This window comes from Scyliorhinus torazame, chromosome 11 (genome assembly GCF_047496885.1).
Source record: "Scyliorhinus torazame isolate Kashiwa2021f chromosome 11, sScyTor2.1, whole genome shotgun sequence".
Lineage (NCBI taxonomy): Eukaryota > Metazoa > Chordata > Chondrichthyes > Carcharhiniformes > Scyliorhinidae > Scyliorhinus > Scyliorhinus torazame.
Window position 1 is genome coordinate 25,773,285 of NC_092717.1, and position 20,816 is coordinate 25,794,100.

A 20,816-nucleotide genomic window follows, 5' to 3' on the forward strand; every position below is an offset into this window, starting at 1 on the left:
AGACGTTGTTGGACTGAGAGCCAATGTAGGTCGCCAGCACAGGGGTGATAGGGAAACAGAACTTGGAGTGAGTTAAAACATGGGCAGCAGAGCTTTGTATGACTTCAGGTTTATAAAGGGTAGAATGTGGGAGATAGGAGGCCAAACTAGGTTCAGAATTATAATTATTACGTATATTGCATTTAGTTTTAGTGCTTGTTCCCAAATAGTTATGCATTTGCAGTTAGGTTCTCAGCTAGTGCTGTTTTCCTGGGCTCCCAGGAAGAACCTTTTTGATCGTTGTGCATTGGTATTTTCCTCAGGACTCTCATAGAATCGTAGAAGCTTTATGGCACAGGACAAGGTAACTTGGCCAAGTAATGAGCCATACAGCCTAATCCCACTTTCCAGCATCTTGTCCGTAGCCTTGCACATTACGGCATTCGAGCTACATTCCTAGACACCTTTTAAATGAGTTGAAGGTTTCTGATTCTACGACTGTTTGAGACAGTGAGTTCTAGACCCCCACAATCTCCTGGGTGAAACAATTTGTCTCCCCTGTAATCCTTCAACCAATCACTTTAAAACTATGTCCCCTAGTCACTGACCTCTCTGCTAAAGTAAGCAGGCTGTTCCCATCTACTCTATCCAGTTTGACGAATATCACACTGGCCAGAGTCAGATTAAATAAAAAGCTTTTGCAAGAAACAGAAGTCAAAATTGGCGCACAGCGTGTGTAACACAAGTAAAGTAAAATCAATAGAATAAAAAATCAATATAATAGTATCTTTCAGAATCCAGAATACACATTGACCACAAAACAAAAAAGAGTGGCTAAGGTAAATATTGGTCCTTTAGAGGATGAGAAGGGAGATTTAATAATGGGAGATGAGGAAATGGCTGAGGAACTGAACAGGTTTTTTGGGTTGGTCTTCACAGTGGAAGACACAAATAACATGCCAGTGACTGATGGAAATGAGGTTATGACAGGTGAGGACCTTGAGAGGATTGTTATCACCAAGGAGGTAGTGATGGGCAAGCTAATGGGGCTAAAGGTAGACAAGTCTCCTGGCCCTGATGGAATGCATCCCAGAGTGCTAAAAGAGATGGCTAGGGAAATTGCAAATGCACTAGTGATAATTAACCAAAATTCACTAGACTCTGGGGTGGTCCCGGCGGATTGGAAATTAGCAAACGTGACACCACTGTTTAAAAAAGGAGGTAGGCAGAAAGTAGGTAATTATAGGCCAGTGAGCTTAACTTCGGTAGCAGGGAAAATGCTGGAATCTATCATCAAGGAAGAAATAGCGAGGCATCTGGATGGAAATTGTCCCATTGGGCAGATGCAGCATGGGTTCATAAAGGGCAGGTCGTGCCTAACTAATTTAGTGGAATTTTTTGAGGACATTACTAGTGCGGTAGATAACGGGGAGTCAATGGATGTGGTATATCTGGATTTCCAGAAAGCCTTTGACAAGGTGCCACACAAAAGGTTGCTGCATAAGATAAAGATGCATGGCATTAAGGGGAAAGTAGTAGCATGGATAGAGGATTGGTTAATTAATAGAAAGCAAAGAGTGGGGATTAATGGGTGTTTCTCTGGTTGGCAATCATTAGCTAGTGGTGTCCCTCAGGGCCCACAACTGTTCACAATTTACATAGATGATTTGGAGTTGGGGACCAAGGGCAATGTGTCCAAGTTTGCAGACGACACGGAGATAAGTGGTAAAGCAAAAAGTGCAAAGGATACTGGAAGTCTGCAGAGGGATTTGGAAAGGCTAAGTGAATGGGCTAGGGTCTGGCAGATGGAATACAATGTTGACAAATGTGAGGTTATCCATTTTGGAAAGAATAACAGCAAAAGGGATTATTATTTAAATGATAAAATATTGAAACATGCTGCTGTGCAGAGAGTCATGGGTGTGCTAGTGCACGAGTCGCAAAAAGTTAGTTTTCAAGTGCAACAGGTGATTAAGAAGGCGAATGGAATTTTGTCCTTCATTGCTAGAGGGATGGAGTTTAAGACTAGGGAGGTTATGCTGCAATTGTATAAGGTGTTAGTGAGGCCACACCTGGAGTATTGTATTCAGTTTTGGTCTCCTTACTTGAGAAAGGACGTACTGGCACTGGAGGGTGTGCAGAGGAGATTCACTAGGTTAATCACAGAGCTGAAGGGGTTGGATTACGAGGAGAGGTTGAGTAGACTGGGACTGTACTCGTTGGAATTTAGAAGGATGAGGGGGGGATTTTATAGAAACATATAAAGTTATGAAGGGAATAGATAGGATAGATGCGGGCAGGTTGTTTCCACTGGCGGGTGAAAGCAGAACTAGGGGGCATAGCCTCAAAATAAGGGGAAGTAGATTTAGGACTGAGTTTAGGAGGAACTTCTTCACCCAAAGGGTTGTGAATTTATGGAATTCCTTGCCCAGTGAAGCAGTAGAGGCTCCTTCAGTAAATGTTTTTAAGATAAAGATAGATAGTTTTTTGAAGAATAAAGGGATTAAGGGTTATGGTGTTCGGGCCGGAAAGTGGAGCTGAGTCCGCAAAAGATCAGCCATGATCTAATTGAATGGCGGAGCAGGCTCGAGGGACCAGATGGCCTACTCCTGCTTCTAGTTCTTACGTTCTTATCCCATATAACGCCACAGCAATAACACTTCCGTCAGCATGCCCCCTACCCCTTCCCCTCAATCTTAAGATTAATTTAATTGCCTTAGACAGCAAACTAATAAGAAGAGCATAAATTATAAAGACAAACATAAATCCCTTTGAATTAAGCAAATGCAGCCGAAAGAAAGAGGCCCATCAGGGATAACAAAATAGAATCACTTTTCAAGTAACCTATCTGTTTGAGCATATCAGAAAACAATTGATACTCAAACCATTATTAAAATAAACATTAATCGACTTCTAAAGACCGACTGTCAGTAAGATCAAATAAAACTGCAAACATAACCGGTTAACTTTGAAATAACGTGACTTCCGGTGGCGGCCATGGTGTGAGCGGTCGCACATTTGGCAGCTGCCGCTCGAGGTTGGGTTTTTTGGACCTTTTCCCCGTTTGAAGGGTGGATGTGTGGCTGAAAAAGGTATGGGCTGGCAAGAGAGAAGTGTGACTCCACTGATGGGACTGGTGGATGGATCCACGTCCAGAGGTGAGTCAAAAAGAAGGGCGCAGCTGGAGCAGGGGAATCTTCATGCGCCACAGCTTAAGATAGTGGAGGTACAGGGCCTGCGCTGCCACCTAATTGTTTATCATAGATTATCATAGAATTTACAGTGCAGAAGGAGGCCATTCGGCCCATCGAGTCTGCACCGGCTCTTGGAAAGAGCACCCTACCCAAGGTCAACACCTCCACCCTATCCCCATAACCCAGTAACCCAACACTAAGGGCAATTTTGGACACTAAGGGCAATTTATCATGGCCAATCCACCTAACCTGCACATCTTTGGACTGTGGGAGGAAACCGGAGCACCCGGAGGAAACCCACGCACACACGGGGAGGATGTGCAGACTCCGCACAGACAGTGACCCAGCGGGGAATTGAACCTGGGACCCTGGAGCTGTGAAGCAATTGTGCTATCCACAATGCTACCGTGCTGCCCAAACTGGACCAACTGGTGGGCTTCTTAAATGAGAAGTTCAGTCAGTAGAGGAGAGAGGCCCATGAGGATCTAGCCAAAGCTGTAGACCTGCTGAAATCGGGAATCGACAGAGTGGAGCAGAGGCTGGAGTCCCAGGGCCAGGCCATCCAGAAAGTGGAGGAGGTGGTGGGGGAGCACAAGGAGCAGTTGGCTTTGTTGGCAGCTGAGATGGGAGTAAAGCGAGTCACCCAGAAGCGGCTGCTGGAAAAGGTAGAGGACCTTGGGACTTCTCCCAGAGGCAGAACTTGAGAATTGTAGGGATGCCTGAAAGGCATCGAGGGAGCGGACGCTGCCATGTATGTGGCTGAACTGCTGGAAAAGCTGATGGGAGAGGAGGCCTTTGGCCAGTCCCTGGAGGTCGACCGTGCGCACAAGGCTCTAATGAGGAGGCGAACGAGCGGCCAAGGGCAATTGTGGTGCGTCTTCACCGGTTCCTAGATAAGGAAAAGATTCTGAGATGGGCGAGGCAGACGAGGAGATGCACCTTGGAGGAGAGTGAGCTGCGAGTGTATCAGGACCTGGGCCTGGATCTGGCGAAGAGGAGGGCCGGGTTTAATCGGGCGAAGTCAGCCCTCTTTAAAAAGGGGGTGAAGTTTGGGCTGTTGTACCCGGCTCGCCTCTGGGTGACCTTTATCAACAAAGAGCACTATTTTGGAGCACCAAAGGAGGAATTTTTAAGACAATATGGAACGGCAGGTGAAGGAGGACATTGAATTGTGGAGGAGGAGTGTGGAGATGAATGTGGTTTTCACTAATTTTTTTTCTCTGGTTCTTGGGTAATTTGTTTTTTGTTCAGTTGGTGGTTGGGGAACTCTTCTCCTCCGAGATTTTTCAAGGTGATGAGGGGGTGAGTGCACCTTTTAGACTGTTTTTTATTTTTGTTGATCTTCTTCTGTTTTTTTAATTGTTGCACTGTTGGCTGCTCAGTGAGCGAGGGGTGGGAGATCAATGGGGGGTAGGAGGCTGTGACTCCTTGAGTGGGTGCTGCCGGTCTAGCTGGGCGTGCTAGTTAACAGGAGCATAAGTTGAACTCGCGGATTGATTTTTTTTGTGGTAGGTAAGTCGTTGCTGGCAGAGGTAGTGGACTCGGGATATTCGGCGATCATGGTCTTAGACCACGCGCTACATTGGGTGGACTTGTGAGTGGACCGGGTTGGGGGGGGGGGGGGGGGGGGGGGCTCAGCGCCCGCAGTGGAGGTTGGATGTGGGGCTGCTAGCTGAGGAGGAGGTGCGTGAATAAGTGAAGGCCGCCATCAGGGGGTACGTGGAAGTAAATGACACTGGTGAGGTCTCGGCCGACACGCTATTGAAGGCACTGATATCAATTCGGGCTCACAGGGAGAGGGAGGAGCGAGCAGAGATGTCAAGGTTGGTGAACGAGACATGTCCATTTCACGCCGGCGGGACTGGCCAGGAACTGTCGGCCGCTCGGCCCATCGGGGCTCGGAGAATTGCCGGGGAGGCCGTGCCAACGGCCCCCGACCAGTGTGGCGTAAACCCCGCCCGAAAACCGGTGCCGGAGAATACGGCAGCCGGCGTCGGAGCGGCGGGGCGGGATTCACGCCGCCCATGAACTTTCAGCCATTGATGATCAACCTTCTTTCCAGCTAAACTCCTCTCCCAATCCACTCCGGCTGCTCTCATTCCTTTATAATTATCCTTATTTAAGTGTAGCACAGTTTCTGACCCAAGTTTCTCACTCTCAACTAAATGCTAAATTCTACCATGTTATGGTCACTGCTTTCTAGGGGACCTTTTACGCTGAGACTGTTTATTAAACTGGCCTCATTACACATTACCAAATGCAAAATAGCCTGATCCCTGGTTGGATCCACAACATATTAAATGGGCGGGATTCTCCAATAATGGGGCTATGTCCCCACGCCAGCGTGAAAAGCTGCGCCAATCACTCTGGCATCAATGGTCTCCGATAATGGGGAATGCTCCCCTTCCTAGAGGGCTAAGTCAGCGTCGGAGTGGTCCCCTCAGCTCCAGCCGGCGCGAGTTTGCGCATGTACGCTACGGCCATCCTATTTCCACGCATGCGCGGGAGTTCCCTTCTCCGCGCCAGCCTCGGGCAATATGGCGGAGCCCTGCAGGGGCCCGGCGCGGACCAACATAGGCCCCCACGGAACAAGCCTGCCTGCCGATATTCCCCCACTCCCGGGGTCGGATCTCCCCCCCTTACGGGACAGCACCCGCAGACTCACCTTCTAGGTCCCGCCGTGTGGGACCTGAGTAACCCACGCCGGCGGGACTCGGCCAAACTCGTCGGCCACTCGGTCCATCGAGGCCCGGAGAATCGCCAATGGGGGGGGGGGGGGGGGGAGGGCTTTCAACGGCCCCCAACCTGCGCGGTGGGAATCCCGCAGCCGCCTGAGAATCGGCGTTGGAGAATCGGGAGCCAGCGTCGGAGCGCGATTCTCGCGTCACCCCGGGGATTCTCCGACCTGGCGCGGGATCAGAGAACCCCGGCCATTGTTTTTAGAAATTGTACCGAACATACTCTTTTAGCTTAATACGATCCTTCGTTTCCTTGGTTAACCATGGTTAATTTATCTCCTTCCTAGAATCTTCTTTCTCACTGGGATATATTTTTTGTTGTGTCCTTGATTAATCCATGCATTTCTAAGTAACAGTTTATCCTGGCCCTTAGAGTTGATTTGCCCATAACCGAGGTCAGACTGACTGGCCTGTGATTATTCAGTCTATCCCTCCCTATCTTTTTAAACAAAGGTACACCATTGGCAGACCTCCAAAGCTCTGGTACCTCATCAGTATCTAGTGAGGATTGGGAAATGATGGCCAAACCTTCCGCTATTTCCACCTTGGCTTCTTTTAAGAGTCTGGGGTACAATGCTCCTTATTCTCCTCCCCATTAAGACTACGTACTCTCCTTCATGCTCCCCTTCCATTTAAGAAGATCCCCTGCACCTGCTCCCTTTTACTGTATTGTGACACTTTCTACATCCTCAACCCATCACCACTTGATCGACTCCCACTCCTCATCCACTTGGTTTACTTATTCCTCACTTTCTACACCTTCTTGATCAGAATATTGTAATTGGTCTCAACTTCACAGAGAAGGCATGGATATATCAACATCTTTCAGGACCTCACCCTCTTTCTACCTATGTCATTGGTACCAATGTGAACCACAAGCCCTGGCTGTTCAGCCTTCCCGTCTCACCTGGAATTAATTTAATGGAGAGGTGTGGGTGCAAATTTTCACACACAGAAATAGACCCTCTCCCAGACAAGATCAATTTTTATCAATGTCCTTATTCTCCTCCCATTAAGATTACTTAGTGCCCTTCTTTGCTCCACCGCCCAAGATCATCCCCTGCTTCTGCTCCCCTTTCTTGTTCCCTGACACTTTCCACATTCTCATTTCCCACCTCCTCGCCCACTTGGTCTCAAAGCCAATATTGGATGCTAAGCTTGAAACTTAAAAATTCTGTGATCACGTTGACTTTTGGCAGAAATCAGTGGACAGATTCTGTACTTAATCATGGCATAATGTAACACCCAAGGATGCCACTGCAAACCTGTAATTAAAATAGATCTATAAGGCATAAAGTTATTCATTTATTTCAAGCTGTTTTTACACTGGTGCTTCTTTAGTTCAGACTGTAGGGACCACAGAAAAGCACCAACTCCTGCATTTAGACTGCCAAATCTGGCTTCTTTACCCTGATAGCAGAATCATATAGTTTGCCACTCAGATATGGGAGTTCAATTTGGCCGAAGGCATTGGCTAATGGGAGCCGGTTTCCAGAATCAGCTAAGTGTGCATATGCTTAAAAACAGTGAGGTTATTAAGTTCTCAGCCACCCAAGAACACTACCCCTACCCCTCCCCAAAAGCCATAAAATTTGTCAGTAGTTCGGATAGAAATATTACAAAGTACTCCTGCATTCAAGTAGTGCAGTACGATTAGCACGGTGAATACAAAACAACATAAAAGGATGAGTCAGAGCAACCTTACAACATGTTGACATAGATTTATAAAGCACCAGATAGACACAACTAATTAAATCATTGAAAGCTTAAGAATTGCTCAATTAAGAGTTGTTTCATTCATATAAACATAGTGATGGCCTAAATCATTTATTTTAGTTTGACGATCATTTACTGAAAGCGGTTTTGTTTGCTAATTTAAAATATTATCTTCCTACAGACAGACATCACTTCATATGAAATCCTGAACGACCACCAATTTTATTTGGTTATAGCAATTGACAAATTATAAATGTGGAACTATTGGTATATTATGATGCACAAATTGTAAATTATTTCAAAAATTAAATTCCTTCATTTATTCAGTCAGGAATAAAGTTTCAGTGTCTTAAGCATGATATGAAAATGAAGTTTCCCTAATTACGAACCTACCTAGCTGATTATATTTTAGATCTATTTTTTCTCACTACATCAGTAGGGCCTTAAAATGACAATTTCAGATTTCTACATTTTTAAGAATTAATACTAAATCTAATACAGTTAACCTTTAAGGTCAAAAAGGATTATTAATCAGTTCAATGCAAACTCTTCTAACTTTGGATGCTGCCATGTTACCAATGTCAGAAAAAAGTTGCCAGCTCCCATAATGTCTTAAAATAAAGACTGTTTTATGGTAAAATATTTACCAATTATTTTGTCCACACATCAACCATATTAATCTCCAACATTATATTTTGACTCATAATACTCAGGTCTAACTATTACCTTTAATGAATTGTGACAATCACGTCCCAATCCATAAGAAAATAAAAAGATTAAAGGAAAACTAACAAGAAGTCATGGTATATATGTTCTATTTATGAACAAAAGGAAAAATATGTACCTAATCTCTGGGAGAATTCATAAAACTTCTTTAGTTTTCCCACTAGCGGACACACTGCACTCCATGCTTTTTCTTGCAAATTTTCATCACTTGGATGCTGTATTGCCTTTAAATTAAAAGTTATTAATTTTAATCATCACATTTCTCAAAACAGAACAAAACTACTTTGACGAGCTGGTTAATAGGAGTTGAAATGAGATCCTGGGTCACTTTAAAAGGGTTTAATCCTGGATCTCTGCATTTCTGAGGACAGATTTGTTTCAATGGAATTTTATGAATGCATTGTGCTCTAAGAGTTTCCAGACTGAAAATTTGATCTCCTAGTTCTTGTGCCAGATGACAACAACTCTTTCAATAATGTTTGAAAGTTTTAGCTTATTTGCTAATGTGCTTTATTAATGTGGTAATTTGTATTTACAATTTTTGCAAATGTCACAAAGCTCCTCAATTTAACAGACTCATTGATATTAATTTCTACCTGGACCAACTTGCCGCCAAAGCCATAAAACTGATGCATTTGGCATCAGATTCACATTTGAAGGGTGCCTCTGGGATTTTTCCAGGAAAGCTATGTATGCTTGGCAATCAAAATTGACTATTTAATACTAAGGAGAGTGTTTTGGTGACTACTGTGCTGGCATGCTGCACTGCAAGGAAAACTAACGGCATTACAATTTGAGTGTTGATGAAAAAAAAACAGACATGCTATTGGAAGTTTATAATCGTGTACTCATCAGGTCAGAATTCACAATACTAATTGTAAAGGGAACAATAATTTATACTGCTTGAGAAGAGAGTGCTGATTATTTGGCAAGTGGACTCTAATTGGTAGAGGTCTTATCATGGAGAATGCACTAGGGGACAGATAACTGCCAAGCTTTTGTTTAAACTCAAACCAGGCAGGTCAACAAAAATTAGTCAAGGCATTGCCAAGGGGAATGAACCAGGGAACAGATCTTCATGCATCATCATATAAGTAACTGGCTCCATTCTGTAATTAATTTACTGCTCAAAACAAAACATGGTTAAAAATCAAAAACAATACCTCTCTTATTTCATGTCCTGCCCCTCTGTACGATTGTAGATCATCCAGGATTCCCTCTGCATCCTTTAACACTACATTCACCTGATTAAATACTTCTCTTTCATGGTCTGTAGGCTGTGCGTCTGAACAGTAGTGCACAAGTATTCAGTACAAACAAAATAGTAATTCAATCTAAAAGCTGATTAAAGAGAACTTTAAGTAGTCACATTAATACTACGTTAAAGTCACATAAAAATCTATGCATTCTGCATTTGAGTTTTTGATGCTTTTTTCAGCTGTAAATGTCAAATTTCAAACAGCTGCTTTTTTTTTTATAAAATCGCTGCCAATATCTGATGTCAAAATTGTTATACAGATTACAAATGTCTAGAAGTGTGTTTTAGACATCAGATTTTATAGTATTTAAAATTATAATTCTAGTTAATCTAACCAAGAGATTATCCTACATTGTTCTCCATTTCACAAGCTCAACTCCAAATAAGAAAAACTACACTTATAAGAGATGATGGTGTTTGTATGTTATATGGAACTTGTCAGTGGAAAAGGTCAAGGTACTAAGGCTAGTACTGACAGAGGTATTACACCATTTGGATTTGGAAATATACTTTTATTTATAGTAATAATAATTTGCATTTATATAGCACCTTTAACATAGCAAAACATAATAAAAGTTTGAACAAAATACAACTAGATTTGACACTGAGCCACAGGAAGAGATATTAAGGCTGATGACCAAAAGCCTGGTTAAAGATGTAGCTTTTAAGGAGAGTCTTAAAGGAGGAAAGCGAAGTAGAGGGGTAGAAAGTTTATGGGAAGGAATTCCGGAACTTAGGGCCTCGGCATCTGGCTGAAAGCGTGGCTGCCAGTGGCGGAATGATTGGAATCAAGGATGGTAAGTAGGCCAGAATTGGAGGAGCACACGACTCGAGGATTGTAGGGTTGGAGGAGGTTACAGAGATAGGGAGGGGCAAGCTATGGGGGAATTTGAAAACAAGGATGAGAATTTTAAAATTGAAGTGTTGCTTAACCAGGGGCCAATGTAGATCAATGAGAACAGGCGTAATGGGTGTATAGGACTTGGTGTGAGTTAAGGTACAGGTAGCATAGTTCTCAATGACACCCAATTTATGGAAGATGTGAGACCAGTCAGGTAAGCAGTGGAGTAATTATTTCTAAAGATAACAAAGGCATGGGTGAGAACGTTAGCAGATGAGTTTAGACTGAGTCAGAGTCAGGTGATGTTATGCAAGTGGAATTAGGCGGTCTTAGTGATGGCACAGATAAGTGATGCCACTGTGGGGAAAAGTAGGAGGGAACCAAGGATAGATCCTTGGGGTCACCAGATGTAACAGTGCGGGAGTGAAAAGAGATGCTATTTCAGGTGATTCTCTGGCTACAGCTAAATAGATAAAAATGGAACCAGCTGAATGCAGCTCCAAGCAGCTGGATGTCAATGGACGAACGCTGGAGGACGGTGTGATCAACTGTGTCAAAGGTTACAGCCAGGTGAGGAAAAGCTACTTCTCCCAAAGGGTAAAGAATCTGTGGAATTCACTACCCCAGAGTGCGGTGGATGCTGGGGCAGTGAGTAAATTTAAGGAGGAGTTAGGCAGAATTTTAATCAATGGGTTGAAGGGTTACGGAGAACAGGCAGGTTGGTGGAGTTGAGTCCATGGTGAGTTCCGCCATGATCGCATTGAACTGTGTAGCAGGCCCGAGAGGCTAAATTGCCTACTCTTGCTCCCAGTTCTTACGTTCTTATGTTCTAATCTAAGAAAGAACTATTTGTTCTTCCAGCTCTTGGTCTGCAGCCCTGTAGGTAACAGCACCTCAAGCACAAATCTGGTGTTCTTGATTAATAAGGGGATTTCTTGATTAATAAGGGGATCAGGGGTTATCGGGAGAAGGCAGGAAAATGGGGATGAGTAACATATCAGCCATGATTGAATGGCAGAGCAGACTCAATGGGTCGAATGGCCTAATTCTGCACCTATATCTTGTGGTCATATGGACAGGTCAAGTCGTATGAGTATAAGAATTAAATGTTTTTAAGATAAAGATAGATAGTTTTTTGACGAATAAAGGGATTAAGGGTTATGGTGTTCGGGCCGGAAAGTGGAGCTGAGTCCACAAAAGATCAGCCATGATCTCATTGAATGGCGGAGCAGGCTCGAGGGGTCAGATGGCCTACTCCTGCTCCTAGTTCTTATGTTCTTATGAGGATGGATAGTTCAACATGATCATGGTCACATGGAATGTCATTAATGAATGTGATAGTACTGTGGCAGAGGCAGAAAGGTAATTGATGGGATTCAAACTGAGCTCTAGGAAAGATGGGCACAGATTTGGGAGGCAACAGCATATTCAACCACTTTGCAGGGTAAATTAAGTTTGGATACAGGGCAGTAACTTGCAATGATACTGCCAAGAGTCAGGGGGCAAAGGGGGGGGGGCCATGCCCATGAAACGTGGGTAGAGTTTGAAGAGTCATGGGCAGGTAAGTAGGGTCATCTGGGAGGTTGGGGGTGATGGATGGAGGTCCTAGAAGGGAGGGGGTGCTATAAGGGAGCTTGGGTGGGCCTGAAGAGGGGGAACCCCCAAGCAGGGTGTCCTCACTTTGGGAGGGGGGGAGGGGGGGTGTCCATGTGTGTGTGGAGTAATATTGCCCATGGGTGGGCTAAATCGGTGAGAAACTCCCCAAGGCACAAAAAAGTGACTAAGTGTCATTGAATAACGGTGGGGAACTCACCGCCAGAGCCGGCGGCAAACTCCCTGAAAAACCCACCACAAATTAACTTAGAAACATTTTGGGAGAATCGTGCACATTGACACCCTATAGCTCCAACACAATTGGTGAATTCCAAGCAGCTTGGGGTGGAAAATAAAGCATCAACTTCAGGCAGTAAAGCATTTACTTTAAAAGCAACACATTTTTCAATTTATTGTATCGTCTTTTAAGCAGATAATCAAAAGTACAATGTTCAGTATTTAATTAGCTTAAAGAAGTGATTTAAAAAATCAGGTTCAATAAAGGGGACAATAGACCACAGTCAGTGAGTGTGTATAATGCAAATACATTTCCAAATAATTTAATTATGATTAGTCTTTAATGCTCAAAAGACTGGTATATATGCAATTATAAAACATCTAACAATTTGCAATAATTTTTATGTGACTTTAAAATGATCTTACCAGGTCATAAAAGTTTGATAAGTAGCTAGTACTTAACAGGTTTTACAGACTGATTATATCTTCCTCTATCTTCAGTAAAAAAGATGATAACATTTGTCTTTATAAGTATAAGTTCGAAGAAATGCAATCCACATTTGAAGTTTTTTTTGCTAATTCCTCCCAACATTTGATCCTAATTTTTCATTTTCTGTAGCACCAGATGGTCCAGTAGAAACACTGCAGCTGCCAAAGTGCAAAATTCCATTGCTCTGAGCAACCTTTCTTTTTGGGGAGATAGAAGGGGGTAATTCAGGCATGCAAAGCCTCATTTGAAGGTACTAAAAAAAACAATGGATGAATAGTGCTAATGTTCTGCCACTAGAATTTCAGCAGAGTTGCCGATGGAATGTTGCCCATTTAGAAATCAGAATAGTACAAGTTTTGAGAAATAGCATTTGTTTTACCCTGTTTGCTAGGCTACGGAATGATAGCAAACTTATTCAAGTTATTCTTCAGGGGTTTGCAAAAAAAATGGGTGCAACTTTGTAGGATCTTCACATCTTCCACCTACTCTGATTAGCTTTGGGAAACCTATTTGCTCGCAGCATGCACATTAAAATGTCACCATAACATTACAGACAAGCAAAATATTTATTCATCTTCCACTTCTGTACTGTAAATGTCAAGGACCTGTGCCATAAGCAGCAGTTCATTTTCTACCTGACTAGCAAAATTCTAACCCTCAAAAGACTACATCCAGTCGGCCGAAGAAAATGGTAACGTTGAAGCGTGCTATAAGGATATTGCATATCATTATAAAGTGAGTAATCTACCTTTAAATAATCATCTCATACCAGATGAATATTATCACAATCTCAGCTCATAAACAGGGAGATCACGAGAGGAGGAACTGCCTCAACACTACTTTGGGAAGCACGGTAGGATAGTGGTTAGCACAATTGCTTCACAGCTCCAGGGTCTCAAGTTCGATTCCTGGCTGGGTCACTGTCTGTGCGGAGTATGCACCATCTCCCCGTGTCTGCGTGGGTCTCCTCCGGGTGCTCCGGTTTCCTCACAGTCCAAAGATGTGCGGGTTAGGTGGATTGGTCATGCTAAATTGCCCTCAGTGTCCAAAAAAGGTTAAGTGGGGGTTACTGGGTTGTGGGAATAGGGTAGATACATGGGCTGGAGTAGGGTGCTCTTTGTAAGGGCCGGTGCAGACTCGATGGGCCGAATGTCCTCCTTCTGCACTGTAAATTCTATGATTCTATGAACAGTAGACAGGATTTATCTGCCAAAAGCATCACATGTACTTGTCCAACTGACAATACAGTCAGGTAAAGTTGTGATAATTATTCCATGAGGCATCCTACAAATCCTAATCAATTTGAATATGATTTAATGATAGTCGGGAAACATGAACAAAATGGTTGTAATAATATTTAGCCTGTGGCCTGGACTTCTAATTATCTGCTGCTCGATCACTGCTTCAACTTGGAATGACTCGATGCATTGGAATCAGCACTTTTGAACCAGAGCAAACATCTAACTTGGGGATTTTCCCCCATTTAGCAAGTTTGCATTTAGTATTGATGGACATACAGTGCAGCTGTTCTTTGGAACTGCACTTTCCGAATGCAAGGCAAATGAGACGAACACCAATATTGGGCTTTGGTGAGAAGCCTTTCATGTATCAAATATACCAATCAACACTTGTGAGCAGGCCATTTCATTTTGGAGTTTGTAAAGCTTTTGACAGAATTTGGCACTGATGCATTGTCCTAACTGTAGAGGCATTTAATTTATTTACTTGCAAACAGTGCATTGCATGGATCAGGCAGTTAAACAGAATGATAATATCCCACCTGGGTGAAGTAATTTTATTCAAAGATAAGAATTTAAATTATGGCTCTTGTTTGTACTCATTTGTTTTGTTTACTTTTACATAATTTTTCACTGCAGGTGACTAGCAACAATCAGCAATCACACAAATCATTAAAAAGCTCTGCTTGTAGCTGGAGTTGCTAAGAGCATTGATACAATACTTTTGTGTACGTATTTGTTCCAGATGGTTGGCAACTGCTATGGATACATTGAATAATACCTTTAAAAGGTGAACAGACCAGTTTAGCACTGCCCATCTACAAGAATATGACAATGTTCTGTACCTGCTACCATGAGTTTTTTTCTGAATTAGTTAAGCTGGCTTCAGTTCTACAGTGTGTGTGGAAGATGCTTGAGGAGGCAACAATGATCAGTCTACCTCACTGATCTTTGGGGGGGATCCAGAACACTTTCAGCAGAATTTCTAGTCTACGCCAAAACCAAATCTAATTGCTGAAAAACTTTAATATCATTGGAACAAATGTTACTCAAAATCAATCTTAAAACAGGTTTGTTTTTTCTTCATCTCTTATCCATACATTATAAGACTGATGCAACAGATTTTGGGCCTCCTGCTTTAAAGATTGACTTTCCACACATTTGGTTCTTACTGTTAAGTATATTAGGTCTAAATTTTAGCCTGGGGACAAGTTCCATTCAACAAAGCTGTTGTGAGGTTGGGAAGCCTGAAAGAACGGTTGATGCGGATCTGATGACGGTTGGAGGGTCCTAACTGTGGGGAAGGGTGGGTTTCCGAGGTGGCCTGTTGAGTCTGGATGAAGCATGACTGCTTCTCTTGACCTGCAAGCGGTTCTGCGAAAGGTAATTATCTCATGGTTTAGGCTGTTCTCAAATCTCGTAATTGCCTGGTCTCCCATGGCCTGGGAACCCAGCTGCAAGAATTTATAATAGAATGGCCATTATAATGGAGGCTGACAGCCTGATTATAATATTCAAATGATCAACCCTCTTCGACTGGTTGCCTTGCATCCACTGAACTGAAGTGGGAGGTTTCAAGGCATCTTGGGTTCTTGTTTCAGATTTTTTGCATTTTACCTCTGACTCAACTCCAACCTATTTTGGGAGCCAGAATTCAGCCCTTTGGAAGTAAAAGATATGAGACTATAGCTGGAATTCTCCGGTTGTTGTGATTGACATTTCCCACCAGCAGCCCAACCCCGTCCATGGGTTGGTTACAAGGGGAATTCCCATTGACAAGTGGTGGAAAGATGGAATCCTGCTGCCAGCAAACAGCATGTGGCCGAGAAACACTGCTGGGGACCGGAGAATCCCACCCTATATCTTTCAAGTTTCCATGCACCTACCAACTACTTGAATTAAAATATTCACTACATCTAAGGTTATAGTTGCCTGTTTCTTAGCGGCACCCCGTTCACTCGCAGCGGGATTCTTTACTCCCGCCGCTTGTCAATGGGGCTTCCCATCGAAACCACTCCACACAGTCGGGAAGCCTGCAGCCAGCGGTAAATTCCGGTCACAATTTAGTAAATTTGCTTTCTTTCTGAAGAATTCTACTGGACCATTGGTAGTTACTGCCAACTTACAACACCAATTGTATTAAAACAAATTTTTGTCTTCTTCTTCATAGAGAACCTACACCAGTCTGTAAAAACAAATATTCTTGTCGTTTTCCAGTTACTTAAACATCGTTTCATCTGTAAATAAGTCTTCAAAATCAAACATTTATCAGAGGTCAATGCTGCATTATTGTAACTATCACATGGATAACCTATTGACATATCATTGTAATTATTGCAACTATTTTGAACAAATGTAGAAAGCAACATGGATTAAGAATCAGTTATAACCCACAGTTAATGAGGTATGCACCAACATTCACCTGTAATTTAAAAAGTTGCAGACAAAATGGACACAAGTAACATAAATGACAAAAACATGGATAAAAACATGGCTGTTCACGAAGGTTAGTAACAAAACTGGTTTATATTTAGCAGCGTGGGGAAAACGTTAGCTTCATTGGAACACTGGGCTTCATGTTTTTCAGTGTTATGAAAAGTTGTACCAAAATGTTTTAGCTTTGTGAACACTACTAAAGTACACAAGCATAATCAACAGTCTTTGGCATTTTCACCTGAAAATGCCTGATCAGAAACACTGCAGAAGACTGTAGAATAGATGCACACAGAACACTGACTAACAGCAAATATTGACCCATTAAAGTTACTTTACTGCAAAAACATGTACACTGTTTGCATTTTTTGCATAAAATGTAAATATGAATGGTTTCAGATTACTGCAAGCAAGAACAATCATTGCATAAAGCACCTAAAGTATACATTTAGCATGCAGAAAGAATGTAAGCAATTATGACCACAATAAGTGAAGCTTCAATCTGCTATAAGCACAAAGCTATTAATCAGAACTTATCTCCACTGAACAAGGGCAAAAAGGTCAGATTTATAGGTATCGCCTAGTCTTCCTTATTCACTGAAATAATCTTAATCAAACAATGCAAATTTAGTAGATTAATGAGCCAGCCCCATCTACTGAAGTGCAGCAAATAGCACAGCATGACAAAACAATGACTGTAAAACATTTGTTCACAAATATATAGATATATATATATATTATATGCATACATAAACATACATTATATATATAAAATGTAAAATAGATCTTAGGGATGAGATGAATCTCTAAACTCCAATTTCAAAGAAGGCCTAATCTTAAAGCAAACACAATGTCACTTTTGACAAAAAGTGCTTTTGATAAAGCCTGTATTTTAAATGAATTTCATCAAATGGGGATAACAAATAATTGTCTTACAAACCAGTGAAATATAGAAGTGACAATTCTGTCTCCCAGAGCAGTATTTAATCTTTTGCGTACATAAAATCAACATTTTAAAAGTTACTCAATCCCTGTAAATCTCAAACTGATGGTGTCATTGATTTAATCAGGGGATTTAATTGCTGGTTAACCTGCCAGTATCCATAAAAACCTTTATCAGCAGGCATGCCTGTCTGGTAGGGACAGTGCTTTAAGGCAAGTGAGGGGAAACTACTGCCTGCAGAGGTAGCATTTTTCTACATCTTCAATGTCAACAGACCCAGAGAAGCAATTTAAATGCTGTCCCTAGCAGCATGGAACATCCCCTGCCATCAAAGGAGGACTGAACTATAGAGAAATTAGTCAAACTGTGTTTCTGATCCACATATTGTTGCCATCATGGCTATAGCATCTGACCTGCAATGTTAATGGGTTAGATTTCACAATGCTGGCAAGCAATGCTTCTATCTGAAGTAATCCTGCAATATAAATATGACATATGATTTTACTTATAATTAAGGAGATTAGGGAAGGAGCCAATTCAGAGATACTGATTACAGGGAAGAGATAAACTTGAGGAGGTTTATCACTGCTGTAGTATTTTATAATATGGGGTGGGGGGGGGGGGGGGGGTGCCATGTGACATATTCAACTCGAGATTGTTCTTTAGTGAGGTAACATTAGCTGTGTATCTTAAATGGGAATTAAGTGTGAAAAGGATCCTCAGGAAAGGGGGCAGGGAAGAAAGAATGAAAAGCCACCATTTCTTATGGCTTTCTTCACAATGCACTAAATAGCTGGTAAAACACTTTATATTCCGCTGACAAATAATTGGTCTCTAGCAAGCTACTTTTAAATTTGCTGTCAGTAGGGACAAATAACATGACTTTATTAGCTTTAGGGGGAAGAAAACAGTAATCACAAAAGTAGAAAATACAGCTCAGTGTGATGTCATTTAGCACACAACTATTTTCATATATTTTTCAGCACAGATAACTATAATTTTGCTTCATCCCAATCCTAAACAAGCAACAAAGATGATACACACAAATGCAGACAGCATGCAATATGTTAGCCCCAGTTCACAATATTATTGTATAATTTTTAGAGACTCACAGAGGTACTAGAGTGAAATACAAGCACAATGCAGTTCAGGCTTGGGATAGGGTACCCTGTTGGCCTCTAGCAAACTATTTTTTTTCATTAATAATTACAGGGCAACATGCTCTGACAAAACAGTGTCGAATTTAAGTAATGCTTTCATGCTTAGAAATGGATTTTGCCTGCACATATATTGGGGGCGGATACCTCACAAAAATATGTTACTTCAGTGCTTCAGGCCATTAAATACTGTCAGCCAAATAACCTCAGAGCAGCCCTCTCCATAGTATTTTTATATGCCCATACATGGAAACTGCAAGCACAGGGTTACATACCAGCTACAACTGCGATGAGTTTTAGAAAATTAGCACCAAGGTGTTAAGGTATTGCAGCACACCTATGGCAGTAGTCAAAAACAAAATTGATCTTGCCAGCGAGTACAATTCTCAGCAACTAAATAAAGTTGTGTTGACACTGAATAGTGGAAAAGTATTTTGCTTAATTTCCTCACTTAACAAAAGTAGGCTCATGACAGATTAGGGATATGGCAGAATGGCTGAATGTAGTCAAAGTGTATTTAAAATTAACTTTCAGATGCCTACTACATGGTGCCTGCACTGAAGTGACACTCTGTGATAGATTTAATAATGATATTCTAACATAGCTGCAACGAGCATGCAGACACAGCCGTCAATGTACATACACACCATGTTCAGAAACATTTCATATCCAGGAACATCAGCATGTAGCAGGAAAAGGACGCATGGAGCTCCAAAGCTACTATGTAATACTGTCTTATTTCAGATTCTTGTACAACATGCTTTGTACATTTCTGCAAGTCAAGCAACTGGAGCAATAAAGATGGCAGCCAAACTAATTCAACTTGAGATGAGCAGATAAGACTGACTGGGCAATATGTTGAAGACCAACTTAAGTCCCCCCCTCAAAAAAATTCCAAGTTCTTACCTAGACACTGAACCATCCATAAACATAAAGAGTGCACAAAACATTTGCACAACTTCTTCCCCAAGCTTAGGTCTAGCAGTCACTTCTGAACAAAGTACCCAATTATTTAAATTGGTCAACAATATCCAATATGGTGCAGCAAATAAAAATTGAAACTGATTACAAATTGAAGTGACAAATTATCAGTTAAATAAACAAAGATTTATTTATTCAAACCGAAATCTTCAAGAATGAAAGGCTTTCAGGTTGTTGCAAACTGAACTATATAAAGACATTACTTTTGATGTGTAAACACAGAACGGGCTTTTTATTAAATTAAAAAATGATTTTACTCCTCTATATTCACCAGTCAGCCATATCTGAATTCACATCTCTTATGCAGCGTACTTCAGCCCCCATCGTACAATTGCAACAATTTAGTGATTAGGTCAGGCTGGAAATGAAAAATGAGAAACATTGCTGACCCTTCCAGCTTTAGCATGCAAAGCAATTTAAACATGCATCAAATACAGGTGCAGTGTAAAAGAGATGCAGTCTATTGCAGGCAGAAAAAGAATATAAAATGAAGAGCATTCTCACTTTCAAAGTCAAGGAAAAAATTTGGCCCCTGCTCAAGATCTGTGCATGTCAAAACTTTAAGAAGGTTCCCCATGTTAAGGTACCTGCCAAGACAAGAAGGAAGAAAAAACGTTTTTTTCCCCTTAAATGTAGAACAGCCCAAAGTGAGGACCACTGCAAAAAAAATGTCTTTAAAAGACTACAAGGTATGTGATAGAAATTCACGATCAGCTCACATGGCTTATAATATCTACAGGTAAAGCATTTTACCAGCTGTGCCAACTGCTTAAACTAGAAATGCTGCGTGGTTTTCTTGGTTACACTGTAAGCTGCAACATGTGCCAGATGTCACTAACGTTTATCCCCTTTCCCGGAGACAGAGACGCTGAAGTAGTTAAAGCTGCTTGCAGGCGTAACAGCCACCCTGACAAAAAGGACCTGAGAATTGGTGAATGGAAATTAAAAAGCTTTTTAAATTAAAAAAAGACAATTAAATCATGGGATGAAGTTTGCAGCCACGATGGAGAGGTCATGCAACCATTGTTAGGTGACAGTATCCTGCAGTTGCGTGCGTTTCTAATACCTGTGCTGGCCTTCACTCTGGTGGGACAGAACATATTTTGTATACACCAGCTGTGAAGGATCAAACTTACTTTCAAAATCCAAGAAAAAATGTGAAGCATTGTGGTCTATGTCCCTGGTTAGCACCTTAATCAGATTACCCATGTCAGCAAACCTAAAAATAAAATGGTAAATCATTTAGTTCCAACAATTCTCAATAGGGCCCTGGGTTCTGGGGTTCCACCCAT

At 41.9% G+C, this 20,816-nt stretch overlaps 1 protein-coding gene across 23 annotated transcripts in view; it reads right to left on the minus strand.

Annotated features, from left to right (window-relative positions):
* fam49bb (family with sequence similarity 49 member Bb) overlaps window positions 1-20,816 on the minus strand; it is a 275,748-nt gene that overhangs the window by 25,248 nt on the left and 229,684 nt on the right. For 20 of the 23 annotated variants that reach the window (XM_072467054.1, XM_072467062.1, XM_072467040.1 and 17 more), the window contains 3 exons: window positions 20,029-20,111; window positions 9,517-9,638; window positions 8,472-8,577 (listed from right to left, as the gene is read on the minus strand). In XM_072467054.1, coding sequence (XP_072323155.1) covers window positions 8,472-8,577; window positions 9,517-9,638; window positions 20,029-20,101 — 301 coding nt within the window. In that variant the 5' untranslated portion in view covers window positions 20,102-20,111. Of the gene's footprint in view, window positions 1-8,471; window positions 8,578-9,516; window positions 9,639-20,028; window positions 20,112-20,660; window positions 20,744-20,816 lie in introns of those variants that run through there. The other 3 variants (XM_072467060.1, XM_072467061.1, XM_072467053.1) reach the window with 2 other exon arrangements.